The sequence below is a fragment of the Rhinichthys klamathensis genome, unplaced genomic scaffold (assembly GCF_029890125.1).
Source record: "Rhinichthys klamathensis goyatoka isolate OS25496 unplaced genomic scaffold, OSU_Roscu_1.1 h1tg000329l_1, whole genome shotgun sequence".
NCBI lineage: Eukaryota > Metazoa > Chordata > Actinopteri > Cypriniformes > Leuciscidae > Rhinichthys > Rhinichthys klamathensis.
The window spans coordinates 5,923-26,702 of NW_026606844.1; the positions used below are offsets into that span (position 1 = coordinate 5,923).

Genomic DNA, 20,780 nt, shown 5'->3' on the forward strand with positions numbered 1-20,780 from the left:
ATGGTCAGGCTATATTGGCTTTTTTTTTTTTAGATAAACAAGCTAACGTAAGCGCTAGGCCTATTCCAATTTGCTTATTTTAACTCTTGTTTACATAGCCTGCATGGTCTCCTCACGAAATCTAAGCGGCATAAAGTTCAATGCGAGGGTCTTTAGAATATGTTTGTATTATTTTTGTCTCTTTTCTTTTATTGTCATTTTTTCCTATTATTTGGTAAAGGCTACACCACTATTCCATGGGAAAAAAGTTGTGGTGATCCCGCTATTTGGCTCGTTGATGTAAAACAGTCTTTTACAATTGTTATTATAAAATCAAGAATGCAGACGTTTTAAGCTCAGCAACAATGGCAGCAAAATGTACACAGTATATTAAAAAAAACTCCTGACACACACACAGAGCCTGCAAATCAGGTTGAAGCGGAGAAGCATCAGCTTCTTATTCTTTAAATATAACAGAAGACCTTAATAGGACAAAAAAATGATATTCTAAGTTGGTCCCTAAAAGTTCTGCAGGACGTTCTCAGAATGTTTTGGAAACATTGGATTTCTGAATTAAATATGGTCTTCTAAACGTTTCCAGAACGTCCTGAATGTTCCCTGAAGGTCCTCCAAATAACGTCCCCAAACCCTTTAAAGAACTCCACATCGTGACTGTCTGTGAACGTTGTAGGAACATTACTGTAACGATCAGCTGGAGTGCCCTCCAGAGCCACCAGAGGGTGCTCCACAATAGAATATGATCACTTCCTCACAAACTACATTTCCCATAACTCACTGCCCGGATTCATCAGCACTCATTTCATTCACCTGTGTCTTATCACCTTGTTTCTCTCACACCATAAATACCTGGTTTTCACATTCTCTCGGTGCAAAGTATTGCTTTCCCAGTGAACTATTCTGAGCGTTTGTACCCTGTGTTTGTTTACCTGTTACGACTTTATCTGGACCTTACCTCTCGTTGTCTGCTGCCTGCCTTACTCTCTGCCTGGACTCTGTATTCTGATTGTTTCGCCGCCTGCCCCGACCCTTTGCCTGTTCTTGGACTCTGATTGTGTGTATTCTGCTCTGCTTATATCCCTGGTATTCGACCCTTGCCTGTCTGACCCTGTTATTTAATAAAGCCTGCAAATGGATCTCTCCTCGTCCGCTGCATCATTACAATTACCAAGCGACGTTCTTGACACCATCGGGACGTTCTCAGAATGTTTTGGAAACATTGGATTTCTAAATTAACTATTGTCCTCTAAACGTTTCCAGAACATCCTGAATGTTCCCCGAAAGTCCTCCAAATAACGTCCCCAAACCCTTTAAAGAACTCCACATTGTGACTGTCTGGGAACGTTGTGGGAACATTACCAAGCGACGTTCCTGACACCAGCGGGACGTTCTCAGAATGTTTTGGAAACATTGGATTTCTGAATTAAATTTTGTCCTCTAAATGTTCCCAGAACATCCTGAATGTTCCCTGGAGGTCCTCCAAATTACGTCCCCAAACCCTTTAAAGAACTCCACATTGTGTCTGTCTGGGAACGTTGTGGGAACGTTACCAGGCGGCGTCCTTGACACCAGCGGGGACGTTCTCAGAATGTTCTGGGAACATTGGATTTCTGAATTAAATATTGTCCTCTAAACGTTCCCAGAACATCCTGAATGTTCCCTGAAGGTCCTCCAAATAACGTCCCCAAACCCTTTAAAGAACTCCACATCGTGTCTTTCTGGGAACGTTGTGGGAACGTTACCAGGCGACGTCCTTGACACCAGCAGGGACGTTCTCAGAACGTTCTAGGAACGTAAAATTTCTAGCTGGGGTTACTCTTTTGGCGTAAGTCGACGCGTACGGCCGTCTGCCGGAAGCTAGTTATTTTAGTCGATAAAGTTTTAAATATTCAATATATCAGGGCTTCTTTTTTTCCATTGGCCCAGTCAGACCGGTTCAGATTTTTACTTGTCCTGTCAAAATGCACAAAAAGTTAATGTTTTCGTTTGTTTTTGATCCATGTAACCTTGCATGGCTTTAATAAAAATAAAATAAAATTTAATTTGATATTTATTAATGACCGACATCACAACAGCAGGTTTATTTGGCCGCTGTCTCTTTAAGACCTGCAGCTGCTGACACGCATCACATTTTCTCACAACTCTTTACATTCATTTAAGACTTCATTTAACACATTTAAAAATGATACTCGGCATTATACTCGACAAAACGGCATTTTGATATGATTTTGTGTGGTTTTGTCCATTCAAGCAAAGTAGAGGCTTTCTGTGTGCACAAGTTGTGTGTGTGTGTGTGTCACACAGTCAGGAGATTCACAGACAAATGGTTTAAAAGCATTTGCATGAATAAAAGGATGGCCGGGAAAAATGGATGCTGCGTTAATTGTTTAATATTTTTAACTGGTTAAACTGGAAAAAAAAAATGTTGCATGCGTTAACGCAGTTTCAATCTAGTCTATATATTTTAGCATTTTAACAATCAGTGCTATTTTTGAGTGCGCATGTGCATAAAAGGGAGCCCTGGAGTACGATGTAGCCTGAGGAACTCCATGATGAATCAAACATTAAATAAAGCAAAATGACATGGAACAAAAAAATAGTAAAGCAGGCATCGGGTGGCATGTTCATTAATGAAGCATATTTGACAAATTACATTGTGGAGAAAGCTGCTGAATAAATGAACCGCATGTATACGGGATTAAATTCTTCAGGTGTATCCGGTAACATTAACAATATGGTACTTGGAGGTCATACAAGTGACAATTATTATAATTGATTATAGTTGCAAGTTTCAAAGTTAGCCTATTTCATATTGTTTTAAACTTACAACAGAAACATGAAGATGAATTGCTACTGAGGCTTTTATTTTTGGACTAATGTGAAATAAGTACCTACTTTGAGTAACATGAAAGCATTTGCTGATAGTCTAAAGTGGCTGCAGGCAGAATGGAAGAGTGTTTTGTGAATGAATGAAGGGGATCTAGGGCTGCTTCTCTAGATGGGGTCAGCAGGAGTCCATGTTGATTTGTGACTATTGCTTCCTCTAGGGTGAACGTGGACAGTGATGAACGGACAAGTGGATGGATGTTTCTCAACCACAGAGGGAAATGCAGGTGTAATTTTGGACAAGAGAACATCAGCATTGGAGCTTATCAGATAAAAGTAAACATCAGGGGAGTCTGCATCAGAAACCTGCATAATGCTATGAGTCAGAATCATGTCTGAATCCAATTATATGAATAAAATGTTTGTATATTTTATATATATATACTGTATATAGGTCTAAGAAATATAATTTTTATAAATGTGTTTTAAACTAAATATTAAGAATCTGATAATTTAAAATTTCAAAAATGAAGTGTCGTTTTTATAAATACTTTCTTTTAGCATACTTTTTTTTTTTGTTGTTGAATTTTTTACTTTTCAACCAAGAAACAAGCATTGTATCCATTATCTCTTAATTTTTGTTCCAGATCATTAGAGGTGATGCTATGGTTCCCTGGAAACTGAACTGAAGTACATTCATACAAAAACGCTTTCTGATAAGCCATTGGCAAATGCCTTAGGATTTGGACACAGCCACAGAACTTCCTGGGTGATCCAGACAGCTCTCCTGATGGAAAAAAGCCATGGTGAAGTAAAATATCCCTTTCTTTCTTGGTCCATCCATTTCTTTTGTTTTAGAAAGTATCCGTATGGCTTTCTGTTGATAATGGTGGTGTAACCTGGAATGCATCCAGCCCTGTTGAACTGGGGGTCAGAGCCATACACTGAGACATGGATCCGTTCTCCTTCACAATTAAAGCCAGTGCTGGCTATTTACATCCAAATATACTTTGTGCAGCGCCTTGTTTACACAACAGTATCTCCTCTCTTCCTCTCTCTCTTTCACCCTTTCCCCTTATCCGTAACTCCTCCTCCAAACCATCATTCTAACAACCATAAATTTTTCTCCCCTTCCACTCTTACTCTGAATGTCTTAGTCACTGCATGCTGAGGCTTCCCGTTGCCTGTGGGGATTTTGGGGAATTTGTGATGACAGCACCCTTCCCTCTGCGGAGGAGTTGCCTTGAATATACAAGGAGAAGCGCAAAAAGAGACGCTTTTGAAGGCTGAGCGCGTCCGCACTCACGTTTCTTGGTTTTAATGGGACCTTAGACACTTTTCAAGCTCCTCGTCATGAACTTGATGCCTGTTGCACATTCTGAAGTACTCTAAGGTAAGATGGTCCTCAATCTGTTTTTAATATGCAGAAGTCAGTCTGTATAGGGCAGAGGCTTTAGCTTTAGTGCTGACCTGCTGGAGACTCTTCAGTGCAGGTGGATGATGGTTAAAGTTCATGACAGAGAATACTAATGAAATGCATACTTTGAAGTCACTTTGATGAAAGTGTCTGCCAAATGAACGCATTTTAAGTTTCATTTGCTTCTAGATGTGAAAGTGAAATATCAGGGCTCATTGGGAAACATTGTTTCATATGATTTCCACAATTTTAGATCACAGATTTAGATGTAGTTCACATATTCTGCGACGCGAAATGACATTCTGCGTTTACTGCATCTAAAACTGTTTTAAGTTAGTTAGTTATTGTATAATTATTTATGCGTGCAGCTTGAACAATGATGGAAAGACGACATACCCTGTAACAGAAGCCTGTTTCTCATGATTTCTCATTTTTATATCTCCCAATGTTGATTTATATCTTGCAATATGACAGTTATATTGCACAATTGTGGTTTTTCCTCTTAAATTTCAACTTTATTTTCTCATAAATAATTCAAACTTTATATCTCACAATTGCATCTTTATATCTCACAATGTGACTTTATGTTTTGCAATTTGATTTATATTTCTCAGTTGTGACTCTCTCCAATTGAAACTTTATTTCTCATATACTTTATACTTTACCTCACAATTATATTTTTATTTTTTTACTCCGAGGAGGAAACGGGACACATTTTAACACTACAGGACCATTTAAAATAAACTAGTGAAAGTAAAAAAAAAAAAAGTGATTAAAAGTACTAAAAGAAAATAGTGATGAGTTACAGGACGTTATATATTATATAAACTTTCCCTTATATGCTTATACAAATTTGAACATTTAAAATCTTAATCTTACTAAGAAATCTAAACTAAAATACTTAATAAAAACCTGACTCTGGATGATGCAAAACAAACATCAGGAACATAGCCTATGTAAGAAGCTGTAGGATTACGCCAACTTACACGTGTCAATAACTCTGTGTACGCTTTTTACTGGACCATTACAGTTCTGGTGAAATGTACACTGTGTAATGAATTAATAACGATCTCTGTAAAATGAATGGGAATGGCAGCGTTAACAGTCACTCACAGTGTGTAAAGTGAAAAGAAAACACTGTTCGCCCCTTTTCATGTCTTGCAACACTTTGCGCTCAACGAGAAACTTGTAGAACGCTTGAGTGACATTCACAGTGTAGAATCCTCTTTGGCTGTTTGGATCAAGTCTTTTATACAGCTGGGAATGAGGAGGCCTCCTTTTACTGTGGCTTTAGAGAAAAACGGGCTAAAGGAAAGGAGGTGAGAGGACTAGATCTAATCAGGGTTACTCTTGCAACACTGTTTCTCATGAGAGACAAAGTATTTGGGCAAGTTACAAATAAATGTTGGAACTTTAGTTAGAATAGTCAATTGCAACATCTAAATATGAATCCTGTCATATTGAGTGACTGATTATTTAAAATGATATTAAAGCCATTATTCTTTAGATTATGTTTTAGTAGTTTTTAGGCAGATTTATTTTAAGATTTTAGGCTAAAATGATATTTTGACTATGACTGGTCACCAAAATTGTCACCATTTAGTCACCTTTTTGTTAATTTTAAATGGTCTGATTTGGCTAATTATTATTTTTAGTTATCTTCCATTAAAATGGTATTTAAAGTAGTTTTAAGTGGAGTACAGTGTGTTGCAGGATATCTTCCAAAGTATTTATTGTCATGTATGCTTACGCAAGTTCTTGTGCATTGTGAAATTTGACATAAAGTGTTGCATATTTCATTACCTCTGTTATATACCATGTGTGATTTCATATGAACTTGTTTGCATGTGTGTCACAGGCACATGGGAAGTCAGAGCTGTAGATGGTGTGAGTCACTGACCTTGTCCGGTGTTTTGTCATAGTTCTTATCAGCTTTTAGAGTTTAAATGTTTTGTTAAGGGCAGGTGTGTGTTTTCCTTTCTCTTGATGAAATTGGACCATGTTTTTGTGAGTGTGTGACACGATAGAGACAGAATGAGAGCAAAGCGCAAGGCAAAGTGTTAAATGAGTGAAGGCCACAGTCAGGGCTGCCAGCTGGCCCCATTCTCACATTTAACACCACAGCACATAGAGCTCTGATTTTCTATGCATGCTTGGAAGTACACAGGAATATTCAGTCTTTCCATCTGTTGATGACCGCTGGAAAAAGTTTCATACAGGAAGGTGCAGAAAAGTGTATCAGTCAGTGAAATATGCTGTTTTTATTCAGTATGTCCTCTGAGTTGACAGCTAAAAGAAACTTCAAGACTTGGATATTTTTATGGCTTATATGTATAATAATATAAATAATATATATATATAATACATAATACTATATATACTTAAGTGCAGTATATATAATATATATAATAAATACTTGTCAACTAAATCATTTTCACCTATGTTTTGGGCATGGATATCAACCACATATATAATATCTTTTATCTTTGAAAGATGAAAATAATTTTGTGACCATTTATTAGATTTTAGTTTCTTTTTTTCTTTTTTTTTACATTTGTTTTATATATATATATACACTCACCGGCCACTTTATTAGGTACACCTGTCCAACTGCTCGTTAACACTTAATTTCTAAGCAGCCAATCACATGGCGGCAACTCAATTGTCTGACATGGTCAAGACAATCTCCTGCAGTTCAAACCGAGCATCAGTATGGGGAAGAAAGTTGATTTGAGTGACTTTGAACGTGGCATGATTGTTGGTGCCAGAAGGGCTGGTCTGAGTATTTCAGAAACTGCTAATCTACTGGGATTTTCACGCACAACCATCTCTAGGGTTTACAGAGAATGGTCCGAAAAAGAAAAAACATCCAGTGAGCGGCAGTTCTGTGGGCGGAAATGCCTTGTTGATGCCAGAGGTCAGAGGAGAATGGCCAGACTGGTTCGAGCTGATAGAAGGGCAACAGTGACTGAAATAACCACTCGTTACAACCGAGGTATGCAGCAAAGCATTTGTGAAGCCACAACACGCACAACCTTGAGGCGGATGGGCTACAACAGCAGAAGACTCCACCGGGTACCACTCATCTCCACTACAAATAGGAAAAAGAGGCTACAATTTGCAAGAGCTCACCAAAATTGAACAGTTGAAGACTGGAAAAATGTTGCCTGGTCTGATGAGTCTCGATTTCTGTTGAGACATTCAGATGTTAGAGTCAGAATTTGGCGTAAACAGAATGAGAACATGGAACCATCATGCCTTGTTACCACTGTGCAGGCTGGTGGTGGTGGTGTAATGGTGTGGGGGATGTTTTCCTGGCACACTTTAGGCCCCTTAGTGCCAATTGGGCATCGTTTAAATGCCACGGCCTACCTGAGCATTGTTTCTGACCATGTCCATCCCTTTATGGCCACCATGTACCCATCCTCTGATGGCTACTTCCACCATGTCACAAAGCTCTAATCATTTCAAATTGGTTTCTTGAACATGACAATGAGTTCAGTGTACTAAAATGGCCTCCACAGTCACCAGATCTCAACCCAATAGAGCATCTTTGGGATGTGGTGGAACGGGAGATTCGCATCATGGATGTGCAGCCGACAAATCTGCGGCAACTGTGTGATGCCATCATGTCAATATGGACCAAACTCCCTGAGGAATGCTTCCAGCACCTTGTTGAATCTATGCCACGAAGAATTGAGGCAGTTCTGAAGGCAAAAGGGGGTCCAACCCGTTACTAGCATGGGGTACCTAATAAAGTGGCCGGTGAGTGTATATTTTGACAGCAATAACTAGATTAATTTAATTGTTGGTTTTAATGCTATTATATTTATGCAAAGTCGTTTTGAGATTTAAATAGGCACAAACATGTCTTTGTTTTTGGGCAACTCTCAATGAATGGCTCTTATTTAAATATGTGAGTAGTTAGGTGCTTTTTCTATCTAGTAAAATGTTGCCGGTTTTTGGTTAAAGTGTAAAAAGTATGTCTCTTTTCAAAATTATACACTTTATATTACATGGGTGGATGGATGCGAGACTACATGGGATATTTGCACATTTTAAAAATTAATTTTTCACATTAGATTACTACTTAAGAGCTAAAAAGATGACTAAAAATGTTGAAACTTAAAAGTGGTGGTGATTAGTAACAGCATCTAAAATATACACTTGCCTTTATAAATTCATATGAATTTAAACCTAACATTTCATTTTTATATAAGTTATTTGTAATTTACCCATTTCTTTCCACACCCTAGTGTTCACTTCTGGAATGATCACGGCCTCGTTTCCCAAAAGCATTGTGAGCCTAAGTTGATCATAAACCAATTGCACCAAAGGACTCTACAATCTACTTAGGCTTATCATGCTTTTGGGCAATGCAGCTCTGGCCTGTCAGATGCAATTCGCATACTAAATTGATAAATCTGACAAAAACAAACCAATCACATCTTAATATAGCACAATTGAGTGGCATGATTTCACGCTATCAGTCAATTGATAGGAACGTCCTGCCAAGCATAATCTTGGTCTTTCACAGTTCATTTAAGCTAAGGTGTCAGAAAGGAATGTTCTTTCTTTCTCCACCAATCAGACACATTTCCTGCGGTTTAATGTGTGTTTTTGTGCAGTGTGGTTGGAGGGTAATGAGGGGGTTAGCAGGGTTGCTAACCACAGCCTGGTCTGGGACATTTAGGTCGTCTGATGAATGGACGGGTACATTGTAAATCAGCCACTGGAGAGCAAAGAGACAGATTCCTCATAGCACTGATGTCACCATCGTCGTGCCTTTAACAGATCCAGACTTGAACGCTCTCAGCCTGAGCCAGATGTTCAACCCCTCAGATCCCCTGTTATTCCCTCCTCTACTTGTGCAATATTCCCTGTCATTCCCTCTTTGCCTCTCTGGGATTCCGTTATCCCTTCTCTGCGTCTGTGAGATTCTCTGCTATTCCCAGAGTGACTCTTTGGGATTCAGTCTTTCTTCATCTTTGAGATTCGTTTTTCTTTGTTTTTTCCTGCCTCTCTGGGCTTCCTAGTTGATATTTCAACCCATTTTATTCCAATTTCTCCTCATTGTAATGCATATTTCCAGCTCCTTCTATCAAGGTTAGAATAATTATCTATGAAATACATGTGCGTTTCCATAAAATCCCATAAGCAATGCTCCAATGTATCCTTATCTCATTTAAAGCAATATTCTGGATTAAACTGTACATATCTGGCGTACTGACGATTATCACAGAGAATATAAAAAAGTAATTCAGACATTTATATCAAATGCAATTTTTTGTCTTTGTTGGACTAATACTTTTGCTTTTCCATAATGTCCCATTATAAGGTGCAATGCTGAAACGTATTTTCCTAACTTTCCCATGCTGAGAAGAAAACGCAACTTGAACCCATCTAAGATGCATTTCTGTTTTATGATGGTCTAACTGGTCTCAGCCAGACTGACCAGCTAAAAAATGCCTAAAACCCCTCTTAAAACCTGCAAAACAGACTGTCAAACCAGCTTGGCCAGGCAAGGAGATGCTACCTTTGGTTTAAAAAAAGAAATTACCAACAGGACCAAGAACTACTCCATCAGAAAAGTCATTGAAACATGATTGCTTTGGAAAAGCATCTTTTTAAGTCTGCTAAATTAAATAATCACAGTTAAGTAAATGTAACTAGCTTGAAAAAAAAAATCATGCAGACATTCAAAGCAAACTCATTACAACTTCTGTTCTTTCTTTTCAGGATGATTTGCATAAAGTACTAATTTGTAAAGAGGAACCAGTTCAGTCCAAATGGTGGAGCATGGCAGTTTCTGGCATTATACAAAGGCACTTTTGGATATTCCTTATGGCTAGCTCTAAACTGTAGCTTGAACCATGGACAGTCGACCTATGATGACTTTAGAAGGACAGCGGTCATCAGCGTTGCAAGAGGCCTCCAAAATGACTTTCTCAGTAGAGCTTTCAATGGCAGACTCGACCGTGGATGGAAACCTGACATTAAAAGATACCTCAGATTCTCTATTATCTGTTTTAGATGACCAAACACCACTTGAGCTGAAGAACAAAAGTTCATTAGAGAAGATCAATCAAATTGGACCAGTGCTAATGAGCAAGGATGGACCTTGCCTTCGAATCTCGAATCTTCTCACAAAAGAAAAGACAAAGAAATGCATCAAACATAAAACTAATTCTGCTCCAATATCAAGCCCAAAACATTTGAATGGCATTTTTCTTGAATCTGACCTCCAACTATACAGTGAAGCAGGGATCAGCTGTTTTTTGACTTCCTCAGGTAGTTCAGTGACCAACAACCTTGATGTAGATCCCTCAAACACCTCGTCTACTAGTCCTTTCTCTTGTTTGACTGTAAGATCCATTTCAGATCCCGCTCACTCTTTTGCATCCTCTCCATTGGGACCGTCCCACTTTGAGCACCCACACTCTGCTCCTTTACCAGGCTCTAAGGGGACCGATCTACCCCGAATCATCAAACACAAGCCCAGCTCCATTACCTTTGCAGATTATGACAGCTTTTTGGGTTTGATCCAGAACGCCCAAGCCAATGAGAGTTCAGATGCTTGTGATACCTCTTCTGAAGATGAAGGCCGTGGTGATGAGGTGTTCCCAGAGTGCAAAGAGTTTCTCCCCGGCTCCAGACGAAAAAGGGGTGGATTGGAAGAGCAAAGGAGAAAAGGAACCTGTGGACAAGCGAGTGGAAAAGAACGTTCAAGCACCAACCTCCCACCGACCAGCACCAGCAGTTATGAGGCCGAGGAGGAGAGCAGCAGTACTGAGGTGAGGATGCAGTGATAGTTCGATGTTTTATAGGCCTTTTTGAGATTTGTTCAATGTCTTTAACTTAGCAATGTCTTTAAGCAGCATATCTGGTTTGGTTTTCAATGTCTGTAAACATTTTACATTGCTTTCAGTTCAGCACTGTATTAATTTTCCTCAAATGTTTTGGTTCAGGTTTGTTCTCAAACTATAACATTCAATTATAAAGTTCTGGGATTAGTTGAAGCTAAATGTTTTAATGTGTGCGAGTACATTCAAAATGTTTTGTTGATTGTTTCAGCTTTAGGTGCTATCCAGGTTTGTCTTGGTTATGGAAATTCTGAAAATATTTGAGTTTTTGTGATTGCCAGGTCTGTAAAAGTCATGACAGTTAATAAAATCTTAAAAGTCATGAAAAAGTAATAGATATTTCTATAGTAAACATAGATTTTTCTGAAATATTCTAGTGGCTAGATTTTGGTCTTGCTTGCTCACAAGCCATAGATGATGTCTCACTTGACGTGAGCACATTGTTCTTTCAAGTCAATTATTTCCATTAAGTCAGTTCAACAGGTTCACAGATCTGTCTGAAAGACTTGGAATTGGTCTGAATGGAAATTATTTTAAAACTCATTTTCCAGGATAAATCATGGAAAAGTACTGAAAATTCATTGGTCAAAAAGTGTGTAAACTTTGGCTATCTATTTTTGGGTCTTGTGAACTTTGTTCTTTTTTTTTTTTTTTTGAAAGTTAAGATTTTTAATATACATTTCAAAAATCTCTCATAGACTTTGCTAGGATGTGCAGAATTCATATTTTAACTGAAAGAGATGACATCATCACAGTATTTGCATACGAAATTGCGATTTGGTAAACTTTCTTGCATTTACAGTATTTTCATAATAAATTGAGAAAGCACTGCTATATCCTTTAGGAAAATCTTGAATCTTTTACCACTTTTTTTTCTATACAAAGTAATATATAGAATGCTTGAATATAGAATTAACCAGGAATGGCTGGTTATTTGTATTAGCTAAAACATTCCCTGTGTGAAGCCTGCAGTGTAGAGCTGTGAATGAACCACCAGCTCAACCACCACATATTGTCATGCTGATAGACCGTTCATGCCATAAAGGCCAAGCTTTCCTGAGCATTTGTCATAGCCTCTTTTTCATGGAATGCCAAGTCTGATGTCCTTCCTGTCGCCTGTCAGAGCAAATGTCTATTTAGCAGTGAGATTGGCCTTCTATTACTTACAGATCCATTTAGTTGGAGCCAGTCATGGATGATTTGCGTCTTTCTCCTAAACTCGTGCCTGACCTCCCCATCCCAAGTTTATTGTTCTTTAAAGAGGTGTCACATGGACATACATGAAAATGTACAGCATATTCCCTACCATGCTTGGTTAAGAGCTACTGTAAAAATGTCCCATACCATTCATACCAGAGATAACCAGGACACAGTGTAAAGTTGAGGCGATCACACACTCTTACTCTGTTCTTATCGCTATATAAACTCAGTCAACGTTGTTCAGTATAGATTCAGTTTGACATATTTTGCTATTGTTCGTTGTTAGTCATTTCTTTATATATATAAAATATATATATATATTTAATATAGATAATCTTATTGTGACATCTGCCTTTTTTATAATTCAGTGTTTTAAAATCTGTGAATTTTAGGATTTGCAGCTACGCATAGATATTGTTACATTCAAGATGACTTTCAATTTAAATTGTGCTAGGGTATTTTGTGCAGCAGTTCTTGAAAGGCTGTTTATAAATCTGTTTAGTGTTATTCTGAATATAATTGCTATACAGGGAAAGAAGAAACGGGTATCTCTTCTTTATATATACTAGTAAAAAGTATTACTTTAGAAGTAAATGTGAATAATAGTTTTATGAATAAATGTAATTTAAATTATTATATATTAAATAAATAATGAAATATTAGATTATTAAATTACATTAACATATACATTTATGTATTTAGCAAACACAACAAAGAGCCAGTAAAACTCTCAAGTTGTTTATAATTAATTACAATAATTATATTTTTAATTGAATACATTTTTAAATAAAAAAATCGATTTTTTTTCTCATTTAAAAATAACTGTATTTCTAAAATAATAATAAGTCTATTTCTAAAGTAGTTCTAAAATACTTCTCTACAGGAAAAAAAGTCAAACCAAGACAGGCCAATTACATCTAGGGTCCATGGTGTAATTACAGTAGTTAGCAGAATTGTCAGAGGTTAAATGATTTTTCTAAAGCAGGTGTTGTCCCTCCGTGCTGCACATGCTCAACTCTCCCCTCCTGTTACTCAACATTCTTTGTTCAATGATTCAAGATGAACATGTGAAAGAATGCGGTACCCCTCACCTGAGCGCCGACCTTCTCAAGAAATACCAAACTGAGCTGTCAGTGGATATGGACAGAAACAATCAAGGAAACATGTTTTTTAAATATTTGTAAAAATTGTTATATATATATTTAAATATTTCAAAAACTATAGATGAAATTCCTTGGTACAATCCATATAGAATTTTTTTTTTTTTAAATTTTAATATAGCACACAACTCTTGAGGTTATGATGCATTTTGCCTCTTCACCATTTGGAGGCGCTCTATACAAACCTTTACACATATTGTGTGGCCAATAGCACTGGAAGAGTTATTTATACCTGTTTATGTAGATTTTACATGTGCTTATGGAATGTAATCGTGGAAAACTGCAGCCTCTCTAGCCGTCTGTGCATATATCCTTGTGGGGAAAGACACTGAGTTAAATGACAATGAGTTACAGTGAACGGCTCCTGTAACAAAAAAGCAGGAGGATTTTCATCCTCTGTAGAGACTTATCTGACCTGGATTTGAAGCAGTTCAGCAAACGGATTATGGCTGGTGGCCTTTAAGGATGACATATTGCTACATTCTCTCGGTGGAGCTGGCTGGCACGCTCAGTGGGTGGCATGGCCATGGCAGGAAGCCCAGAGCAATGCCAAAGCCGGGCACTTGACTCCTCATTTCCATGTCAATGAGCCAGTGCTGAGATTTACAATGTGGCCAATTTGCGGCGGTGCAGTTATGGTCCTCGGCCATTCTGTCCACCGTGGAAGATAACAATGATGAGCTGATCTGGTGGGACTGACTCATACCGGCCTAGTTGCCATGACAAGTGTATTTTCTCACGACTGACAGGGCGGAAAGGGGTGTTGTAACTGATGCCGGGTTGTTGAATACCACGAACACATTCCAAGGGCTGCCACTAGACCACACAGTTTTTTTGTGGCAATCAATATTATTTTTTTATAGTAAAAAAGGAGACATTGGTAACACCTTACAGTATTTGTTATTAGTTGACATTAATGTATTACGTATCACGAACTAACAATGTACAGTACCTTTATAGCATTTATTATACTAGATTAATATGAATTTGTGCATTTATTATACTATGCATTTTGACGTTGCATAAATTACCCATTAGTTCATATCATGAACAAACATGAATAACATTGCTGTAGAAATACTGTTCATAGTTCATTAATGTTTTTGTGGGAACCATGGTGCATTTTTTTCCAGTATTCTTTGATGAATAGACAGTTCAAAAGAACAACATTTACCCTCTTGAGTTTGACAGAACATGATAAAAGAGGTTCGAAATATCTTTTGTAATATTATAAATGTCTTTACTGCCACTTTTGATCAATGTAAATGCATCCTTGCTGAGTGAAAGTATTAATTTTTTTCATAAAATCTGAGAGGTAATGTAAGTTGAAACTAATTTTAAAGTGTTGCCGTAAACTCAGAAACCAGACCTTAGCTTTAAAGTCTTAGTGACATTGTCTGTTTAGTCGAACAACATCCTCCTTTATTTTTTGAGAAGACACTAATTGTTTTCACACAGGCCAGATTTGAGCGCTATAAGCAGCAAATGCATCGTCTTTTGTCAAAGTCAAGAGGGTTAATTGTTCACTGCAGAAGGGCAAGACAGAGCGGCGCTAATGTCTTAAGAGGGAAACAAGACAGCCTTCTCACTAGCAGTGTTACTTTTAAAAGTAATATGTTATAATATTGCGTTACTCCCTAAAAAAGTAACTAATAAATGCAGCTTTGGAAAGCATAAGAAACGTAAAAAAATCGTACTGACCCCACATTTTTGAACTGTAGTGTATTATTTAAAACTGTCCTAAGGCTGATTCTGTTGTGTCTCTTTGTCCAGTCTCTGAAGGAATGTCATCATCTTGAGTCTAATTTGTAAAGGGTCTTACCATGGCCACATTCCTTGAGATTTTATGTGCCTTGTATGCTGCCCCCCTTTTCAACCAAACCATGTATTTCTGCTGCCTGAGACAAGCCATGACAGTCGTCAATAGCATCATTGTGTGTGGATGAGAGGGAGCTGTAATCTCTGCCTTGGGGCTTCAGATCCCAAGAAGGACTTGAGCGTTTCCGCCTGCTGTGTCTCCCGTGCTGGGACGTTACTGTTAAATGTTCCTCACAGTTCATCCTTGCCTTCTTCCTGCTCCTCTGGCCCCTCCACTTCCTGTTGGTAAAGGGGCAACCCTGTTGATTTACGGCTTGGTGAGTGAGGTAGGTGAGGGTAATTTATAGCCCAGGAACCCTCTGCTGTGTCTGAGCTGGATGGGACAGTCTATTTATACTCTTTGGCAGGGGTGACTGGGGAGTAGTGAAAGTAGCTCTGGAGAGAAAGGAGAGGAATACCATACAGCTATGTTTGGACAACAATGGCAGCTGGGTTGCTCGCTAGTATTGGTTCAAATGTGGAACATTTGGCCCCCAGTGCTATTTACAGCACAAGTCTATCTGTCTGTCCATTTCATTTGTTCCATCCATCCATCCATCCATCCATCCATACACGATTGCAGTGATTTCTCAAACTGAAATCTCAATACATCTCAGTATTGACTCGAACATTTCTCATCAAAATTCAAGTCAGAATTTTAATTTTATAGTTCTTTCCTCTTACCATATTTCAACAGTTGTCTTAGTTGTTTCCGTTATATTTCTCCCAAGAAATGTGAGGAGAAACACACGAGACAGTAGATACTAAATCAAAACAACTGAAAACTCCATCAAGTCTAAGCATTAACATTTTTCTCTGGGAAAACACTTGTTGGCACGGTTCTGTGTTTTCATCCACAGTATAGTTCAGTGTGACTTTGAAACCTCTGAAATCAGTGCTGGCTCATCAAGTTGGTTATTTTTGGCTCTGTACATCAAGGAAAAACAGACCTTGACCTTTACTGAATGACCGAGTCTAATGTAATGACTCTGCCTAATCAATTTTATCTCCAGTGCTTATTTTTCTGTGATGTCCTACACTATGTCTCTTCTGTGTACATGCAGGAGTCTCCCCAGGTCCTGTCTCCATGGTCTGAATCTATGACCCAGCTAATACAGAGATTAGATCAGCTCAATCTGGATATAGAGGAAGCACTCAGTGCTGGCTCCTCCCCCTCCGACACGCCCAACACCGCACGGAGACACACCGCTAATGACAGAGCATTCCTGCAGGTCACTCTTATTTTCTTTCTTGTCGAATATAATGTAATAATAGTTTGTTGATTAGTCGGTATTCCTTTAAACAGGCAGAATCTTTTCATCATCTGGATTTTATCTGAATCTCAGTGTGATCTCTATTCTGTTCTATTCTATTCTATTCTATTCTATTCTATTCTATTCTATTCTATTCTAGAGTGTGTTGTCTGATATTGCTTGATTTGCCAGTGCATGGTGTCTGCCTGTGACATGGGTGACATAGAATGTTCTGCGGGCTGGCAGAGAGTAGACCAGACTGGTGACACTGACACAGAGGTCCATTGTCTTGGGAGCTTGCCATGGGGAACTTTCAATGCAAGTTTAAAAAAAAAAAAAAACTCATGCAAGCTCGCGACATAACTACCCTGTAGCAAGGGTTCACAGAAAGACAAAAGTGCCTTTTGGTTCCTCAAGACAACGATGTCTTGTGCTTGGGGTCTGTTGTTCTGTTTATATCACTATGTCCATTAGGGGTGGTTAGCAGAATGACATGATGGGTTTCAGAGCTCTCACAACAACCGTTCCTGGTTTTTAACAAGAGACACTATTTCCCTTTGCATGCTGTTCTGGAACAACAAGTTCTCTCAAGTTCTTCCATTTTCGATAGTTTTTGGGCTCTTTAAAATGCTCTGTTGAGTTTGTGTCTGCCTGTGTAAGTCTCAGATACTGACTGCTTCTCTATCCATCTCCAGAGATCATCCGTTCCAGACAAAGTGTGTCCCCTCCAATGCTAAAAGTTGTTGTGCTGTCGTTGCAGAGCGGAGCTGTGGGGGTGAACCAGTCCCTCAAGTGGAACAACATGGCCAGAAGATCCGACATGAGGGAACGGCACTGCCAAGAGAGACTTGTGGGAGCCACTTCCTCTCTGGGGAGATCACATGGTAAAAAGACAGAGGTGAGCATTTGAACTTTCTCAACTCAAAAAGTTTTTAGCCACAAAAGTTACACTTAAAAATATCTGAATGTCTATATGTAGCAAAATATAGAAGCCAATTGGCATCTAATTTAGCGGAACAGAGCAAACCATTAAAAGAAAAAAAAGTTTGTGGTTAGTGGTTGTCATATTGATGGTACTGATTTATAACTCAGGATTCTTATATTTCTATTATCTGATTTGGCTTCATGTGATCAGTTGCTTAGCTTTGCTCTGTGAAGTCTTTTTTATTTTTTTTATTTTATAAAGACACTGTGTGTCATTGACCAGGGCACATGTTCATTCCAAGAAGTTTCTGGGGTTGAGGTTTGATGGCCTAGGATTGCATTTCTAATGGATTTTCAGCATTAGTGGAACTGAATTAAATAGGTTTTCCCCTCGCTAATCCAAACAGGATTCCCCCTTAGTCTGGAGAATTGAATTAATGAATTCAGAGCGACACCAAAGGAAGTCTTTTAGTGGGCCATTTAAGGCGATCACATCTTGTTTGGATTCCAAACCAGTGTAGCTAAGCTTAACCTGTGATTTGTAAACCCCTAAACATGTTTAATGATGATATTTCTGATACTTATTGCAATGGCCTTGTGTTTTTCGGTTTTGATTGGTCAAGAGCAAGACCAATATGTTTGCTACGTATAATATATTTAAAGTACGCAGCTCGTCTGTTGTGAAGGTAAGGGCTTCGTTTCCAGTTGTACATTTGTAACTGGACAAGGCATTTCTCAAACAGAGATTTCAGAGGTCTGTACGTGTCCTGCTGTTTAGAGCAAGCACAGAGAGATCTGACAACTGAGCGATTTACGAGTTTGGGGCTCGTGTGAAAGATACTGAAAGGAATGTTCTATCATTCTGGAAACAAATCCAACATGCAAAGGATGGAAAATAAGACTCTTCACGGACGATCAACGCAGCTGATTTACAGCTGTCTTAGTCCAGCTTCAGATCGACCGCAATTTATGGTGGACTTTGTGGACTTTTGTCTCAAGCCACTCTTGCCTATAGCGAAGACAGAGAAAACAAGCAATCGCCAGCTCTTCCTTTAAGCTCATCATGAATATTTTTCATTTCAAAGGCACGCACTCCCTTGCATTGTTCCCAAAACAATATCCGATGAGCAACAGTGGGTTTAAATGAGCACAATATCTGTGGGAATTCAGTCCTTTTCCGTCCGGCTGGAGAACTGGGCCAGATGTGTTTGTTTAATCTCCGCATAGCTGAAACAGCACTGGTACTTTCTGTGGTCCGTGCATGGGAACCCCGCTAAAGGCCTCTGGCATGGGGATCTGGGAGGTGAGCGTGTTTATTAGAGTGTGTGAGAGTGCTGGAGAGAGAGAGTTGAAGAGGGTAATTGGATTGGAGGGGGTAATAGAATAATTTGGCTTTGTTCACTCTGACAAAATGAAGTCTTGAGGTTCTTGGAGAAGATTAGAAGGTCAAAAGTTCCAGAGGCATGTGGAGGCCTTCAGTCCAGTGGAATGAATGTAGGCCACCCTCATGTAGATAACAAATCCACATTTTGAAAGCTCCCTTGGCATTTTACCAAATGTCTTCTAACATTAACGCAATTTGTGATTCTCACCAAGCCTGTTATCCTCGTTCAACTCTTTACCAAGTCATGATGAAGTCTTGCAGTCACACAGCTGACCGGTCTTGAAGGTCTCGTCTGATCTGATTTAAAAAGAGAGAAACAGATTTACATTCCTACATTCCTTTTACATTACAGTTTTAATATCCATTGCTATCAGGGTTGTCTTCCTTTTACCAATTCGTTACATTTATATAGCGATTTTCTGGGTACTCAAAGCGCTTTACAGCTATATATATATTTGTTTTATATTAAAATATATAATACAATTATAAATAATAATAGTTGATTATGTACTAATCATATTATTCAAGATTTTATGAAGGCTTTTTTTTCCTGTTCTGGCAATGACGTACCTGTCAAACAATCTTTAGTTTTAATTCTACTTCATTTAATTAAAATTAAAATTAAATTTAAATTCAGTTCTGAAAGGCAACCAGCCCAAGTTCCCATCAAACTTCTCTCTACTCTCATGCTCACTGTGACGTACATCAACACAGACTTGGATTATTTCTCGCTAAAGTTTGGTTGGCAGCTTTTGATTTCTTTTTTTTAACACCAGTTATTGGAAGGGGAAAAGCTAGCCTGTCCGGTGAAAGACATATCAGCTACTTTGAAACTGTTCATGAATCAACACTGAGAGAATGTTTATGTTGATATAGTCAGTGTTACGAGGAAGCTGTACGTCATGAATATGACTCACAAGGATCCCGGCCAATGTAGCCCATCTATTTATTAGTGCAATAACATCAACCACTGTGAAATATGTTGTTTCAGTCAATCACGTCACTACTATACCACACCATACAGTTGACGCCATCATAAAATCTTTTAAAGAAAACATACGTCTCAGAATGCTTGTTAACTTGGAACCAGCGTTTATTTAAGATGCTGTAAGCCCCTGTTTTAATGTAACTTCCATACTTTAAAGAACCCACTGTGAAGGCTCAGCCATATTTTACATTACATTCACATTTATGCATTTAGCAGACACTTTTATCCAAAGCGACTTAAAAAAAAATGGAACAAAAGCAATTTGCTGACAGTCTTTTTTCATCATTTTAAAGTGAGAGTTCACCTCAAAATTAAAACTGTCATCATTACTCACCTTCATGTCATTCCAAACTCTAGTGACTTTATTGCTTCTGAGATATTTTTAGTTATTTTAGTAGATATTTTAGTTTGTTTGTCCATATCCATGCAATGAAAGTCAGTGAGGTCCAAATTTGTTTTCATCCCTTTAATTTGCTTACCTATGTGTTGCTGGCTTGCTCAGAATTGATAAACATTTGTGTGAACTCACAAATGCTTTGGCAAAATGCTACTCTACTACCTCTAACCTATTCCTCACCCTAAATCTATTGTTGTAAATGCTTGGAGGTGGTGGTGAGCGATGGGAAGCTGAGTCTTCTCCATCCATCGGTGTGGAGGGTCCACGTCGGCTCTCTAACTCCCTGCGGGGTCCTTGGTTGGGGCAGGAGAGGGGAGCTAAGCGGCTCAATAGGATGAAGATAGATTACGGGGCCAAGTGCAACTCAGGAGGCCAGGATTTGTTCTGCTCCAGCAGAGGTTAAGTCTCAGTTTGGGACGTTGGGTGAGGAGCGACCCTGCAAAGTGTCAAAATACGGCTGGGTTGAGAGGTCAATGCTGTGAGCTTTTGCTCTTTTTTCTTTTCCTCTCACTTT

The 20,780-nt window shown here is 38.5% G+C and overlaps 1 protein-coding gene across 1 annotated transcript in view; it reads left to right on the forward strand.

Moving 5' to 3' along the window:
• The first annotated feature begins 4,194 nt into the window (after window positions 1-4,194).
• stard13b (StAR-related lipid transfer (START) domain containing 13b) overlaps window positions 4,195-20,780 on the forward strand; it is a 95,778-nt gene continuing 79,192 nt past the window's right edge. Inside the window, exons 1-4 of the mRNA XM_056272025.1 lie at window positions 4,195-4,216; window positions 9,980-11,034; window positions 16,385-16,552; window positions 17,334-17,471. Of these exons, the coding sequence (XP_056128000.1) occupies window positions 10,114-11,034; window positions 16,385-16,552; window positions 17,334-17,471 (1,227 nt within the window). The 5' untranslated portion in view covers window positions 4,195-4,216; window positions 9,980-10,113. The remainder of the gene's footprint in view (window positions 4,217-9,979; window positions 11,035-16,384; window positions 16,553-17,333; window positions 17,472-20,780) is intronic.